The 16,322-nt window shown below is 26.6% G+C and overlaps 1 protein-coding gene across 1 annotated transcript; it reads left to right on the top strand.

Moving 5' to 3' along the window:
• Positions 1 to 5,982: 5,982 nt before the first annotated feature.
• On the top strand, positions 5,983 to 8,162 carry LOC100781835 (uncharacterized). Its single transcript, XM_006574984.4, has 4 exons — positions 5,983 to 6,216; positions 6,451 to 7,064; positions 7,151 to 7,343; positions 7,476 to 8,162. Exons 2-4 carry the CDS (start codon positions 6,681 to 6,683, stop codon positions 7,976 to 7,978), a joined length of 1,080 nt encoding a protein of 359 aa, XP_006575047.1. The 5' UTR covers positions 5,983 to 6,216; positions 6,451 to 6,680; the 3' UTR covers positions 7,979 to 8,162.
• The last annotated feature ends 8,160 nt before the right edge of the window (positions 8,163 to 16,322 follow it).

Genomic DNA, 16,322 nt, shown 5'->3' with positions numbered 1-16,322 from the left:
GATCAAATCGGAGGTACGCAGATTTGTATCTAAGGATTTTGTTGTCTGCCACAAACTCAATGCACAATGTGCTATACAATCGGTTGCAGAATACGCCAACTCGCAAAATGGCGCAAGTCTACTACACTAACACCACCTCTATCCGGACAAAATTATTGGAACAGACACACATTCCAAGGATCAAAGGTTCTATGAAGAAATTAAACATCTTAACTACAGTGCTTATTACAATAATTATATGATTTGATAAAAAAAATATTAAAAGTATTGTTATAAACATTTATTTTGTATATCATTATCTTCCAATATTGTAGAGGTGGGTCCTTTATCTTGTAAAAAAACTGTTTATGATAATTCGGCTCGTGACACTATTTTATTGATACAACAACGTTTAGCACGATTGTTAAGTAAAAAAAATACAATAAAATGCTACCAATAAAGATATTCTTAAAATCATTGCATAAATCTAGAAATTTTATGCTTGAATTTTAGTATTTGCACTACTTTTCCCTTCTCATTCTGGAGAATCAGTTAACTTATGTAGTATACATCCAACAAAGGCGTAGGAGCAAACCATACCTACCAAAATATAAAAAGGCCGTGCCATTGTGGCACCAGTTACTTATTTAACAAAATACTAAAATCAACTCCTTTAACACACATTTTAATGTGAATTTAATATATTGTATGAAAAGTTAAACTAAAAAAAACTAAAACGCTGTTAAGACTTGGATGTTTCATAATTCTGTCCGAGAGTAAAAACTCTAATTACGATGTTTAGAAAAAATATTTTCTCTTATAAAAAAAAGGTATAGTGTTGATAATATATTTTTTAGTACAATTTTAATACATTTTATTAATAAAACATATTAAAATTATAAAATCCTAAGTTAAATTCATTGAATAGAAGGTGTAACTCACAAAGTTGTATTTTTTAATGAGTTTTAACTAACAATAAAATATATTAAAAAATACATTAAAAAGTATTAAAATATATTCAAAAGTATATATTAAAATTTCTTTCATGATGTACACAAATAGAAAAACAGGAAAAGATAGACAAATAGATTTCGAGCACGTAAGGCATTATGTTTTGTTTTGACATAGCTGAAAGGTGACTAATTAATAACATGGGATGAAAAAAGAGTCTATATTACATGCCTTCTTTTGTTTGGTGTGAGAAAGGAATCAAGGGAGAGTCTTTTAGTGAGTGTCAAGCATTTTGAGTAGAAAATAGGATAAACAAACATTTTTTCTATATAATGACAAAAATATTTATATTTAATACATTTTTATTTAAAGTATTTATATTATTTTATACACATTTTTTATTAACCCAATAATCTAAAACATCACCTCAATTCTTTTCCCCCTCATTTGTTTATTAAATCAAATATACTATAATATGATATGATAGATAATATTGTTTTTAGGTATGTGTTTTAAGAATTTAATTTTGGTTCATGTGTATAAAAAAATATTATTTTTTGAATAAATTTTAATATCTTAGAAGATTAATTATTGATTTTTGACACAAAGATGGGCCATGGCAAGATGTCCCATCAGGTAAGAGATAAACTAGGGCATAGGGAGTATATTCATGGGCCTTACTTGAACTATGTTAGCAGGTAGTAACTGGGTTCCTTCCCGACAGGATCTCCATCAGTGAGGTCCACACCACAAACGTTAACTCTACCATGGACCATCGTCTTTCCTTTTTTCCATTGGACCCCACTTTCAAATTTCAATTTCTTCATTACGGACCACCATTTATTACCTTCTCCTAGAGCTTCAAATGTCCTCCTCTACCAGATAAGATGATCAAGAATACAGTATTTATATCATTTTTATTAAGTAACTAAAACTTTTACCCACAAATATTTAAAATTGGTCGATTTTTATATATTGCTAGCTCTTCTTTTAACTACTTCGTAAAATTACAGATTAAATTTGTTCATATTTTAAACACAATTTTAATATTGCCTTTATTTTTTTTGAAATTTCACTTTCCTAATTATTTCACTTAATTGGTTGTTATATTTTTTACTCAATAAATAACAAAAAAACAATTAATTTAAAACGGCCTTTCACCAAAATAATCTTATCAAAGAATAAAGATAATATTATTGTTACTACAAGGATAAATACTCATTAAATTTGTTAGACACTCATAATCAAGTTCTCAAGAGATGAAAAATTAAAATTTTATTTTTGAATTTATAAAAAGTGCAACAAATTAATTATATTATTAGTTTTTTTTGTTAAAACAAACAGCTATGCTTATATGACACTTACAATGATGATGTGACATGCGAAAATCTTCACATGATTATCATGTGTCATTTACATAGATGTTATGTGTCAAAAATTTGATTTTTAAATTTGGTTTTTGAACTTAATAACTTTCTAACATTATAGTCCTTGTAAAATTTAATCACTTACTCATATTTTGATCCATAAATTAATTATGTATTGTCATTTTGATTCTTAAAAGTATTTGTGAATTTTTAATTAAGTCTAACACTACATATATATTATTAGCATAATGATAATAAATAATATTTGTTTATAGTAATAACAATTATTTACAGTGATGAAAAATAATTATCCAAGTATATAAATAAAAAATATTGTATTTTATATTTGAAATCACAATTAATTTATTTATTATGTTTTATTGAGTTAAAATTCTAACAAATAATACTTAAATAGTGACAAACATATAAAAGTTAAATTAGTTTTTCACAAGAATCAAATTAAAAATACATATTATGTAAATATATAAATATTAACAAATAATTTATTTTTAAAAGTCAACATATTTATTTAATTGAAGAGGAAATTAAAAGTAATGAGATACCAAATAGATCATTTTATTTGACAAAAAATTTAGACAAAATTATATATTTTTAGTTTTTTTTATCTTTTATTGTATTTTCTTTTATTTTGTAGATTTTGCATAACTAATATAACACGTGAATTATGTTTTATATTCAATTTTATAGGTCATACATATTGTGTACTCCAACATAATGAGTGACAATTATCTTCTCCATTGAGAATATAATGAGTGAATTATACTTTAGACTCAATTTTGTAGGTCATATATTTTTAACTTATAATAGGTCATGTTTTTTAATAATCAATCATCAAACAACCATATGAAAACTTCAAAAGGGTGTATAAGGAAAATGGTTCTAATACCTTTTATTTTTCTTCCTTTTGTGATTATCAAGTTTTTTTAAATGCCTCTTCGTCATTAACATTATTTCACAAAATAGATTAACTAATTAATTAATCTAACCTTCTGCATACTAATAATATGTAAGATAATGTCTTAAACCTTATAGAATCTAGTTAATAATATCCTAAATTTAACACTTACTATTGCAATGCAATCACTCATAAATGAGTTTTACATTTACAGTATAATTTATATGACAAAATTATAGAAAAAAATAGAATTCAGAGAATATTATAATGGTTATGCTAATAATTTTATGTCACATAAAACTTAATTAAAAATTTAAAAGTATTTTTAGGAACTAAAATGATAATACATGTTAAATTCACAATCAAAATGTCAATAAGTAATTAAATTTAAAAATTAAAATAAAGACAAACTATCAAATTTAGAAATCAAATCCAAAATCTAACATTTTGACACGTGATAATCAGATAAATAATACGTGAATATCACCTGATAATTATTATTTGTCATTATCCAAGGTATCATACTAAATACAGTGTTTGAATTAATAAGAAAAATTAATAGTAAAACTAATTTATTGTATTTTTGCAAGTTTAAATTTAAAATTTTAAGTTTTTATATTTCATATAGATCTAATTATTTATGTTTAATAAATTTCAGGATAAAAATAAATATTTACCGTTAGTATTATGAAATCGTCATCATTCATTTGTCCTTTTTCTCAAAACAATTTTTGTCTATTTTCTTGTTTACAATAATCATTGTCTAGAAAATTTTCCTCTCCTTCTCTCGTCGAAAAAGACACTTATCTTTGTTTCACCAAAAGAGAGGAACACGTTTTCACGAACCCAACAGTTTTAAATATTTTAACTTTTTTTTTTATCAATTATGCTTGGTTCAAATAATGACTTTCGTGATTTTCATTTCGCAACAAACAATCCAACGGCTTAAAACTACAATGTTACCCGTGGCGTCATTTAGAAGGACATGTCAACGTCGTGTTTAAAGAAGGGCCACATTCCCTGCATTATTATTATTTTGTTCCAAAAACAAGTGCACCCGTATTTCATAGATCTCAATATTCAAATAGTACTTAGAAACAAAATTATTTATAGATTACTTAATAATAAGATTTTTTTATGAATATATTAGAGGTGTCAAGCCTACTGTTAGTTGATATTTGAAACCCAGCAATCCTTCCTAAGATGTCTTTCATTTTGTGGCTTGCTAAAAGGAATCTGCTTATTCTTGACAAAGTTGTTTTTTTGAACAAGAGTCTCTGCCCTTTATGTTTAAATGAGTCTGAGTCAAATGCTCATTTGTTCTTTTATTGCAGGAAATCTCTCCAAGTTTGGGCTCAGGGACAGATTAACATCAGGTGTTCAAAGAAAATTACGTCATCTGGCTATAGCAATTAGTCTATTGGCTTTCTAGGAACAAACTGATGTTTGAAAATTATCAATTTTCTGTCATAGAAGTTATTAGTAAGATTAAGTTTCTTATGTATAGACAAGCGCAGGTTATGTCCCGTTTATTATTGTATCATTTTGGGTTTAATATAATTTACATTTTTTCCCAAGATTTTTTTATGGACCGTGAAAATTAAATCTACATATTTTAGGATAAAATCATGGTTAATTAAACTCAAATACTTAAAAATGAGAAAAAAAAGTTGGGAATATGGAAAGCAAACAATTAAAAGTTGAGAATATGGGTTGCACTTACCATTTAATAACTCTTTCTTTTAATTTAGATTATAAATTTTCAATAATTATAAAGAGAAACGTTAATAGCAGTTTTTTTTATACTTGAGTTCAAAATAAATACTTTCACATAATATTTTTTGCATGCAACAATTATTTATTACTCAACACTCCGACAAATGCAAACCAGCAACTATTACTGTATTTTCCTATCAATTAATACACATTGCTTAACGGGATAATCAAGCCTAATATTATTATAATAATTAATTTTTATCCGATACCATATTGAAAAATTAGTATTGCTGAAAAATTGATAAAATAACACTAATAAAACTATATTCTATTAATTATATATTATTTACTTAAGATAAAAATAGAATAAAAAATTAATATTATGCTTTTTAATGCTCTGAAATATCAAATAATATATCCATTATTTTGAAATGCTTTCTCTATAAAATATTAAGAAAATTAGTAAAATAAAATAAAATTATGAGAATATATGATTTCTGCCTCAAACTAAGACTGCATTAAAACCAGCTGAAAACAGAAAATTAATAAGTTATTTTATTAAATTATAATATTTGGTAAGATTATATGTTGAAAAATCTAGAATATGTAAAATTACATAAAATAATAAAAATAATAAAATTTTAATTCAAATAAATATTTTTAAAGAAAATAGAAAATTATTTAAAAAAATTAATGTATTAAACAATCAAACAAATTTTTATATTAATAAAAAAATTAAAAATTAATTAGAACATTTTCACAAACACACTCTATACCCCACGCACGAAACTGAAAATGGTTTTGGAATTGCCCCCGCCACTGTCGTGACTCGTGAGCCTGCTTCCGAAAAGCATCCGCATCACGAGGACATTTTCGGCAATTCCCACCCTCGGCCGAGATCACGAACCTAAACCCGGTTCAAAAAACCTCGACACGAAAACACACTTCACCATGACGCTTCTCGTATTCCGCCACGTAGGATCACACGTGGCACTTTCATTCCTACGTCTTCCCATTTTTTATTTATTTTTGGCTTCGTTGCCTTTAAAATAGTCTTCGCTTTCTGATCTTCTCTTTATCCTCTCATCTCCTCTCGCCGTCTCCTGCACGAAACCCATAACCTCACGCAACCAAACACGCCCTTAGCTCCAACCCATTCCCCTCGTCATCGGAAAATTCAACCGCCACGCCGTGAAATATGGAGGCTCCGGCGGTGGTTGGCGATCTTGTTGGGATCCAATTGACGTTGTCGTGCCGCTACTTGTTTGGGAACTCTAAGCGTATCTGGTAGTACAAATACAATTACAAACCCTAAGCAAAAGCGACTTTACTTAGCATAGTTTTCAAGTTATTCCATGCTTCATCTCATAACCCCGAGGCAGATTATTATCACCATATAATAATACGAGAGGGAAAAAAATTTCCAAGAGGCTTGCTCTGATTTCAGCGTCTACAGTTTTAGCAGAGAACATTAATTTTTATTTTCATTTCTCACTTTTCACTTTTTTCCTTTTTCTGTAGTTTTCTGACTTTCTTCGTCTTCAAATTTTAAAAACGATGGCGAGAATCGAGAAATGTGATACCGCAGAACTTCAGAGGTTTAATTGCTTTTTACACAGTTCTGTCTTCTGAGTTCTGACTCCAATTATTAAAATTTAAGTTCAAGAATCCGTAATGGAAAAGACGAACAAGTGAGAGTGTGAGATTCTGTTCTGAGTCATCTTTGTGTTGTAATCGCGAAACCTTTTCCGATGAAAATTCAGCCAATCGACTCTCAGGTTCTGGCCGAGGGGACTCAGCTTGAGCTCGCCAAGCCGGTTGTGAAGTCGCGGCTGAAGCGGCTCCTCGAGCGCCAGTTCTCCGGTGTTCTTAGAAATTCGGCGCCGGAAAAGATCGCCGGAGACGATGAAACGCTTAACGGCTCCAATGATTTTGAGCCGAGCTCGGCGTGTTTAGCGAAAATGGTGCAGAGTTTCATCGAGGAGAGCCACGAGAAGCACTCCGCTTCACACCACCGCAACCGATGTAACTGCTTCAACAGGAACTACGACGACAGCTCTGACGAAGATTCGAACTCGTTCGGCGGTTCCGGCGACTCCAATTTCTCCTCCGGCGAGGCGTGCGAAACTCTCAAAGTAAACGATAGTTCAAGCAGGTTGTGTAATTCAAAGCGTTCTATAGAGAGAACAATTCTGAAACGGTTTTTTTCCGTTTTCGACAGGGTTTGGTAGCGTGTGCCAGTGTGCGCGAAAGGAATTTGCTTGCGGATACCGCGAAGATCGTTGAGAAGAATAAGATCTGCAAGCGCAAAGACAATTTCTGCAGAAAGATCCTCACGGACGAATTGTTAACCCTTGGATACGATGCCTCAATTTGCAAATCTCGCTGGGAAAAATCTCCCTCATATCCCGCTGGTACTTTAATTTATCTATTTCACTCTCTTCTAGCAGCTATCAATTCGAATTATGTTAATTAATTGAGTGAAAATTGAAATCAGCATAAGATTTTATTGTATTTAGGGATTTAATTTAATTGATTTTGTGCAGGGGAATATGAATACATAGATGTGATGATGGGGAAAGAACGAATTCTAATTGACATTGACTTCAGGTCAGAATTCGAGATTGCTCGATCCACGAAGGCGTACAAGACGATTCTTCAGAACCTTCCCTACATATTCGTTGGCACGTGCGAGCGGTTGCAGAGCATCGTGGCGCTCGTGTCGGAGGCAGCGAAGCAGAGTCTGAAGAAGAAGGGAATGCACGTGCCGCCGTGGAGGAGAGCCGAGTACGTGAAAGCGAAGTGGCTCTCTCCTTACACGCGCACTACTAATTCTGCGAACGATATCAAAGAGGAGAAGAAGAAGGAAGAACAACAACAACAGCTTTTGAAGGAGAATTTATTCGCTGCGGAGTCAGAGAGTTCCGGCGAAGATAACACGGCGGTGGTCGAATGGAAGCCACCGGAGCTGAAACCTAAGGGTTCGCTTTCCGGCGTGAAGGTTGTGACTGGTTTGGCGGTGGCTTTTCATAATGACAATAACCCATAAAATTTTGAATTTTTTTCGGCTTTTTCTATTTTCTAAAGTGAGGATTAAAATCTATATAACTATATAACTGTAACAGTTCTGTGACTTCTATCCCCTTCTGTTTTTTTTTCTTACACACGGGGTGGATTTGACTAATATCAATAAAATAAAGCTGAAATATAGAAGTGATATACATTACGGTGAATTGTTCTATGTTTTGTTGTAGTTTATTTCTATTTCTGATGAGATAGGAGACAAGTTGTTTGATTCTGTTTGTATTGACTTGAATTCTTTCCTTCAAGGAGAAAAAAAAAAGTTAGTTGATGGATAAATTTGTTGGTAGCTTGGTGCAGTTTTAGGTGCCTTCGCGAAGAAATAAAAAATAATAATGTAATGTGTTAGCGGTTGACAATAATAACAATAACGTATGTCTTACATTAAAATAAAAGATTTATTATCATAATATATATTACGAAAATAAGTTTCTTGTAATTTTAATTTTAATTATTTTTTATCATAGGATAATGGTGGATAAGATGTTGATAATTTGGATAGACCAATATTTATCTAATGCTCTTTATTAGATAAAAATTAATATTTTTTATATTAAATTGTATATATAGATGATACATGTCTAACAATAAATAAAAATTAATATTTTTTTTATTAAATTGTATATATAGATGATACATGTCTAACAATAAAAAATTTTTAAGAAAAAATATGATAATGTCTTTTGATATAAGATTATTATAGTAAATAACAAGTTATTTATTAACTTTTAATTTGAAACATACAGTGTATTAAGATATTAGTTAAATGAATATTAGATATAATTAAATATTTTTTATAATTAATGATTAACCTTAAAGCATAAATGATGAGAAAAAAATATTACATTATTTTTTTATTAGTTTTTTTAAGTAAAATATATTAATTTTATATTATCCGAACACTAAAGAATATTACTAGAAATTATCTTCACTATGATCAATTTAATATTAGAAATTATCTTTACTATTAAATTAATTATGATGAATTTAATATCAGTTTAGTATTGATAAATTACACTTTAAAATATCACCTGTTTCAAATTTCGTCATTATAATGTTTAGACGTTATTATTGAGCAATGGATAGAATAGATCGAAAACACTCAAAACAGTGAGATTCATAACTCTTTTCCTTTTTAATTATGTTATTCTTACATTGTTTTTTTATATAAAAATATAATATCACTTTTCTTTATTATTTTATCATTTTCTCCTTTTGTTTTTTATATGCGAAATTATTATAAAATACTTTTTCCTTTTTTCAGGCTTGGAATCGTAATCATACTTCAGGATACTACAGTTTCCACCGTTTACTGCAACCTACTCATTTCGCTGTGCTTTTCTTTTCAGTTCTTATAATTTTTTAAACAGAGGCTGTTTGCCTTTTAAACTTTATTTTGTCGTTTGTGCGCCTCGTACCAAATCGAGTGGTTCCACGTAGTGATCCAGAATTAAATCGTACTCATCTTTTCATTTATTTATTTATTTATTTATATATTATTTATTACCTTATTATTTGACTATAGTTCTGTACAATTGCAGACAATTGCTTTGTATTTTAGCCGCGTAATAATTAATTTACTTATAGTAATCAATTCCAGATGGAGCACATAAACTTTTCTTTTTCATAAAAAGAATAAGAAACTGCATATTCTCTTCTTCTTCTTCTTCTTCTTTTTTTTTTTTTTACAAAGAAATAGGTAGATGTGCTAGCTCTCTGACTGTGACACAAAAAAAAACTATTGTATTATTACAATTAATAATTGGGACTAGTAGTATTTGGTGGTTGGTACTAGAACTATCCATTTCTCTCGTTATGAAACTATTTTCATATCAATATCACCTATTAAAGTTTGAAAGGTGAAGTTATTTTATAAGGAAAAATGATACTTTGTATTTGTATACTACTCCATGGCACATCTATATATCTTGAGAGATCAAAGAAAAGAGGAAATAGTGAAATGATAAAACAGGTATTGTAATTAAGAAAGTAAAAATAAAAATAATAATTTTAAAATGTCTAAATATCATTCTTGGATAAAATTTTAAAGAGTCATAAGTACAATTATAGAGTTTGTTGGAGGTGCTCTCCCCCTATTATTTTAAGAATCACTAATTACTTTCGGAAAGAAACATCTCACCTACTCTATTTAGCCCATATAACTGTGTTTTAATGTGACTTTCAAATAGTATTAGATAATAGAAACAATAATTTGCTCATATGATCTCTGTAGAGATAACTAAGTATATTCCTAAAAATTATTATTATTATTATTATTATTATATTAATAGTTTAGAAGTTATCTACGTATCTTATATTGGACAGAATTTATGACACGGTCTTAATTTCATTATTAACTATTCTCTTGCAATTGTCGTACAAATATTGTCACAAATATCTAATTTTTTTTTATTCGGACAAATATCTAATCTTTGCTCAATAAATAAAAGAAAAACCTAATATTTTAAAACATAACAGATAGATAAAAATAGAGATTTATTTCAATATCTTTCTACGTAGAAAATTATAAAAATTAAATCCACACTTCCTACCCAAAAAAAAAAACAACACTACATAATCTACATCATCATGGGAAATGTTTGGTAGTTTTTATCATATTATTTTAGAAATATGCTGGCGACAATGCGATTCTCTCTCAAATTTATTTAAAATTACTTATTTGTTGGTCTAACTTCTCATTTAATAATTTTATTTTTTAAAATAAAAGTGAAAATCATAAAAACTGATAATTTCTAATAATTTTTCGCTAATTACAGAGACTCATAAAAAAAGAGTGAAATGTTGCTAAGGTATTTTTTTAAAAAAAAAAGAATTAGATTATCTGGCTCGTACCACAAGGACGGTGATATACATTTGTTATATATGTTAAGTAAAATTTCCAAAGTGTGGGGATCTATTGGATGAGGATTTTAAAATATTTTTTTAACATAAAAAAATCATGAATTATAAAAGATTTTTTTTATAGAATGTAATGATTTTTAAGATTTTTAAAAATATTTTTATGATTTAGATTTTGCAATTTAAATTTTCATGGATTTATAAAACATGGACTTATACGATTTTAAACAAGTTTATGAACTTACAATATTTTAAAGGACTTCATAATTTTGTAGAAAATATTTAAAATTATAAGAATTTATAAATAAAATAATTGATGATATGTAAATTCTTCTTCGACTCATAAAAAATTAATGAACTTTTAGTATCCTTAATTTTTCCATGAAAAAATAAGTGAGTCACATGATTCTTTTTTTTTATTCTATTTGATTCAATTTTTAAACACAATAAATCTTATTCAATTGATAATTGAAATTAATAAGTTAGGTTTTTGTCCGTGTAAGTTTTTTCCAGAATAAATAATTGTATTTATTTTAATAATAAAAAGTTAAATATATCATAACCGGTGTTATAAACAACCTAGAACAAGATAGAATTCTCTTAGACCAAAATATTTACTTACATATGATATATAACAAATGATTTTATTTATATTTTAATAATAATAAATCGTTACAAAGAAACAAGAGGAAGGAGAAGCATTTTCTGCATAATAGGAATAAATTAACATGTGATTATTCAAGGTTAACAATATATTTAATTTTAATTTTTTATTTTATTTTTATTAAATTTATTTTCACCTTTTCAAGTCAAACACACCATAAGTATTACTTATTTAATGAAGACTTTTTCGACAGAAATTAATTTTAATGATCTATTTTGCTCACGCATACAGAGGCACACATAAAAAAATTCAAAATTCAAAGAAGCGGTGGTTGCAGTTTTTCATAAAGTGAAACAAGACAAATGTTGCTTTTAGAAATAAAAAAGCTTAGAATTTCACTATTAGTACCAGAAATCTATAAATAAAAAACTTGAAAACCATTTATCTTTGGATGAAATTAGTATCACTCAAATCCTATGAACACTACTCACTCTGCACACACATATGATTATCAGTTCCAAGATCACAATGTATATATTCGTCTAATTCTTAATGAAATCTATTTTGGTTTAATTTATTTTTGTTGAACTTTTCCTAAAATCCTTAATCTTTTTCAATCATCATTTCTTATTATAATGTAAACGAAATATTTATATCACTATAATGAATATTAGCACTGTTATCGAAATAATAATCAATGTTTTCGTTAATATATGAATAATTATCTTTAAGTTTGAAAACTTATAATTGCTTGTTTTTTTTTTAAAAAAAAACTTATAATTACAGTAGAATTACAAATTTTATGTCTCAAACTTTAAAATTTTATTTTTTTAATGGAAGGTTGCGTGAATTCCATTTTTGTTTAAGCCTTTGTATTTTATGGATTTTAGGTATTTTATATAATTATCTTGAGTTTTTTATATTAAGAGGTTAATTCTTAATTTATTTTGTATTTTTATACTTAATTAAAATGTTAAAATTGTGTAAAAAAATTGACAAAGCACTAAAAGATAACAAAAAGTCTTCATTGATGACTCTATTGTTTTTTTTCTTTAAATTAATATTTTGTTAACAATATATCTTAAAAATTAAAGTTTATTTTTGTTCAAATTATCATTAAATTTTAAAATAACAAGATAATAATATTGTTTGATTTCTATTTGTTAAAAAATCAAATGTATCATTACCCCCAAAATAACGGGGACACAGTATAAATTCATTATAACATAAGATTATTCTTATTTCTTTCATTTAGGAATCAAAACTATAAAATATTATAAATTAAATAAAATAAGAAGAGCAAAATTATATTTAAGTCTTAATTAAATTAATGATTGGTTTGGTTTAAGAGAAACAAAAAGAAAAAGAGAATTAAAAATAAATATTTAAATTAAAATAAAAAGAAAACATGTGAAACTCACGAAATTTTTAAAAATTTTCTCTCTTTTCCTTCCACTTTTTTGCACAACTAAACTTACCATAAGTCTTCACTGAATTAGGTGGCTTATAAGTTAATGCGATTATGTGACTAACGAGGCTAAAGGTATAAAACAACTTGGGTTATGAAACGCTAACTTTGTCGTTCCAAGGCTGAAGGTATATGAAATTATAATTGTTATTTTAGTTACTTTATAAAAAAATTAATAAATGAATGAAAGTGAATGACAACTATACAAAAATAATCTTATCATCATTAATTGATTTTTAATTCTTACTGTCTATATCATTAATGTTGTAAAAAATATAAATAAAAAATAATTATCAATGTTATATATGATTTTTTTTAAATATTTATTATAGAATTTTTTTTTACACGAAAATTGTTACGAGACAAAGTAAGTAATAATCTCCTAAATCCTAACAACTAAGTTTGTTTATTTGCATAGAGATTTGAGAAGCCGGAGGATATGAGATAGAAAGACGAGCCAAGAGGAATAACGTGCAATACAATCAATTCACGATTTGATGCCATCAGCTTTGATAAAAACAATATTATCTTATACTACTATATATATAACATTTTATTTGTATTACAATAAAATATAATAATTCTTCAAATTATTTTTATTTTTATTATATATTTTTTTAATAACTACTTGATTTTATGATAAATTTCAACATAATTATTAGATTGATAAAATTTAATAAATGTAAAAATTAATAAATATAAAGATTCTTAATCTTGATACCTAAGGCTAATTAATCTTATTTTTCATATGGTATAAATTTACCGACTTTAAGGGTAAGTATGGTTACACTTCATTGTTTTTCAAGAATATTGAGTTTTATTAATCCAATATTATTTTAAAACAATCGAATAAAGCAGCTAAATAAAATTTTATATAGTTTAAAAATTAATTGATACGTCATTTGTCAAAATTATTTTAACATATACTATTTTAAGAAAATAAATATCAATTATAAAACTTCATATTTAAATATTTGATTTATCTAAAATTTGATATGTATAATTATTGAGATATTAATATATCTCATGATAACGGGGAGATTGATCAGATTCGTGTTTTTAAAAAGTTTTTTTTTAAAGAAAATGTTATTGAGTACAATAAGTATAAAAAAAACATACATACAAGGTAAGGAATATCATATTCGAATTAAGTGAGCAAGTCTTTCTTATATGAAGTTGTGAGGAATAAATATTAATTATTAAATCTTATCATAGTTAAAATTGAAGCATGAAAATATATAATGTGATTTCAAAAAACTTTTAATTTACCTAAAAAGCCGAAACTTTTAATTTTAGTCTCTCACACACACATATATATATATATATATATATATATATAGTATGAGTAACATTACATGTTTCACTTCAAATACAGCATGGAAAATGTTTAATTTATTTAAGTAACATTACATGATTTAATTCATATATATAATTCTTAATGAAGTGAAATAATTTTACTTCTTTTTAAAAAAAAGAGATTTAATTAAAGAAATCTAGATGGTATATGTTTATATGGTATTTTCTTAAGGATCATGTGTTATAATGCAAGATGGCTTTCCTCAAAGTTGTCAGGTTCTTTGTCTAGCAGTTAAAAGAGATCCAATTTGAACTTGCCGTGTCTAAGGCATTGAGAGTTCCTTCAACTTTTCTAAAGGCCAAAATAATAAGGTGCTTGCCGCACAAGTCAATCATTTTTTCTTGTAACTTTAATTCACTTTAGATATACTATAAAGTGAAAATGCGTTCGTCCCCACTCCACAAATATTATAAAGTACGAAATGTATAGACTATCGAGTATATATTGACATTGTAAACATGTCTAAAACTTAACTTTTATTTTTATTTTTATATATAACATTAACGGAGTATACAATCAATTACTTTTCTGACAGAGACTTGGAGGAAGATCGTTACCACTTAACATTGTATGATTTATATGGAGCATTTTAATTGTTGAACATGTTATATCACATATATATTCTAGTTTAATATTACTTCCAGTATTTTATAAAGTAAAAATTAAAATAATATATTCTTAATTAGACAAAATTACATTTTTAATTCTTTAGTTGTTTTGAATTTTAATTTTAGTCTCCTTTTAAATTTATTTATGAATTTAATTTTTAATTTATGCCAAATCTTATAAATGTGATCTCAAGTCTAAATTTAAATGTTAACTGATACATGAAGATAACGTATGATCACCTATCTGATTTAATATGAAAAGTGCGTTTAAGAATTAATTTTAATATTTTTTTATTTATCATTCAATTAAAATATGACGATATCTGATAATTAATATTTTTTTGTCATAATGAATATTTAAATATATACTTGAGAAACTAAATTCGTAAATAAATTTTTAAAAAATTAAAATTAAAAATAACTAACGAGATGAAACATGCAATTTTACCTTTTAATCAATAGTGAGTGGTTATTTGTGTGTTAACTTCACATTAATAATATCTGAACCTTTGCATGCATAATTACACTATCGAATGGGGACCAGTGGACCACAGTAGACAAACAGACCTAACCTAATCTAAAACAGGATACGGATGAGATCAGTACTTCAGTACTACTTGTTTCAATCTATATGTTAATTTTCTGAAGAAAAGAGAGAGAAAAAAAGTCCCCTTAATACCGAGAGATTTTCATTAATAAAAAATGAATAATTATATATAATTAAATTTGATATCAATTTTAATATTAAAGTTTATGAATCTTATTTTTAATTTTATTTTTATTTATATGATACACAATTTTTTATTGATCTATTCTTATATTCCCACAAGCAGCAAATGCAAGAAAAATATAAAAGAGGAAAAAAGGGAGAAGGATCCTTTCCCGTGAATGGGTTGAGAGTTTCAAAGCACTCTGTGACGAGTGTGCGTAAGCAACGTTGCAATTATAAGTTTGTGTCGGTGCAAAAGAGAGACGAGAGTAGCGTTGCATGCTTCATGATTGATCAACACTTGCACACCACACACCATCTTAATTTTCTGCTCACGTTTTCATTTTTCTCCTTTGATGAAGATCAATGTTGGCACATCCTCAAACACAATAAATAAATAATAATGTAAATTAATATTAAATATTAAGATATGTGAATAAATCGCATCACATTTTCAATAAAAAATGACGGAGATATACTTTTTTTATCTTTAATTATAAAATATTTTCAATAAATTTATATTTTTTAAAAATAATTAATTTAATTAATCCTGTTAAATCCACCAATTATTTGTATTATTATTTTGACATTATTATTTTTATCTCTCTATCTATTTAATTGCTTATCATTAAAGTTTAGAGAAAAGATAATTTAGTAAAAAATAATTAATATATCTAAAAATTAATAAATTATCTTATAAAAAACAA

The sequence above is a fragment of the Glycine max genome, chromosome 2, assembly GCF_000004515.6.
Source record: "Glycine max cultivar Williams 82 chromosome 2, Glycine_max_v4.0, whole genome shotgun sequence".
NCBI classification, from domain to species: Eukaryota; Viridiplantae; Streptophyta; class Magnoliopsida; order Fabales; family Fabaceae; genus Glycine; species Glycine max.
The sequence above is the reverse complement of the archived record's forward strand: the minus strand, read 5'-3'. Positions and strand labels throughout refer to the sequence as shown.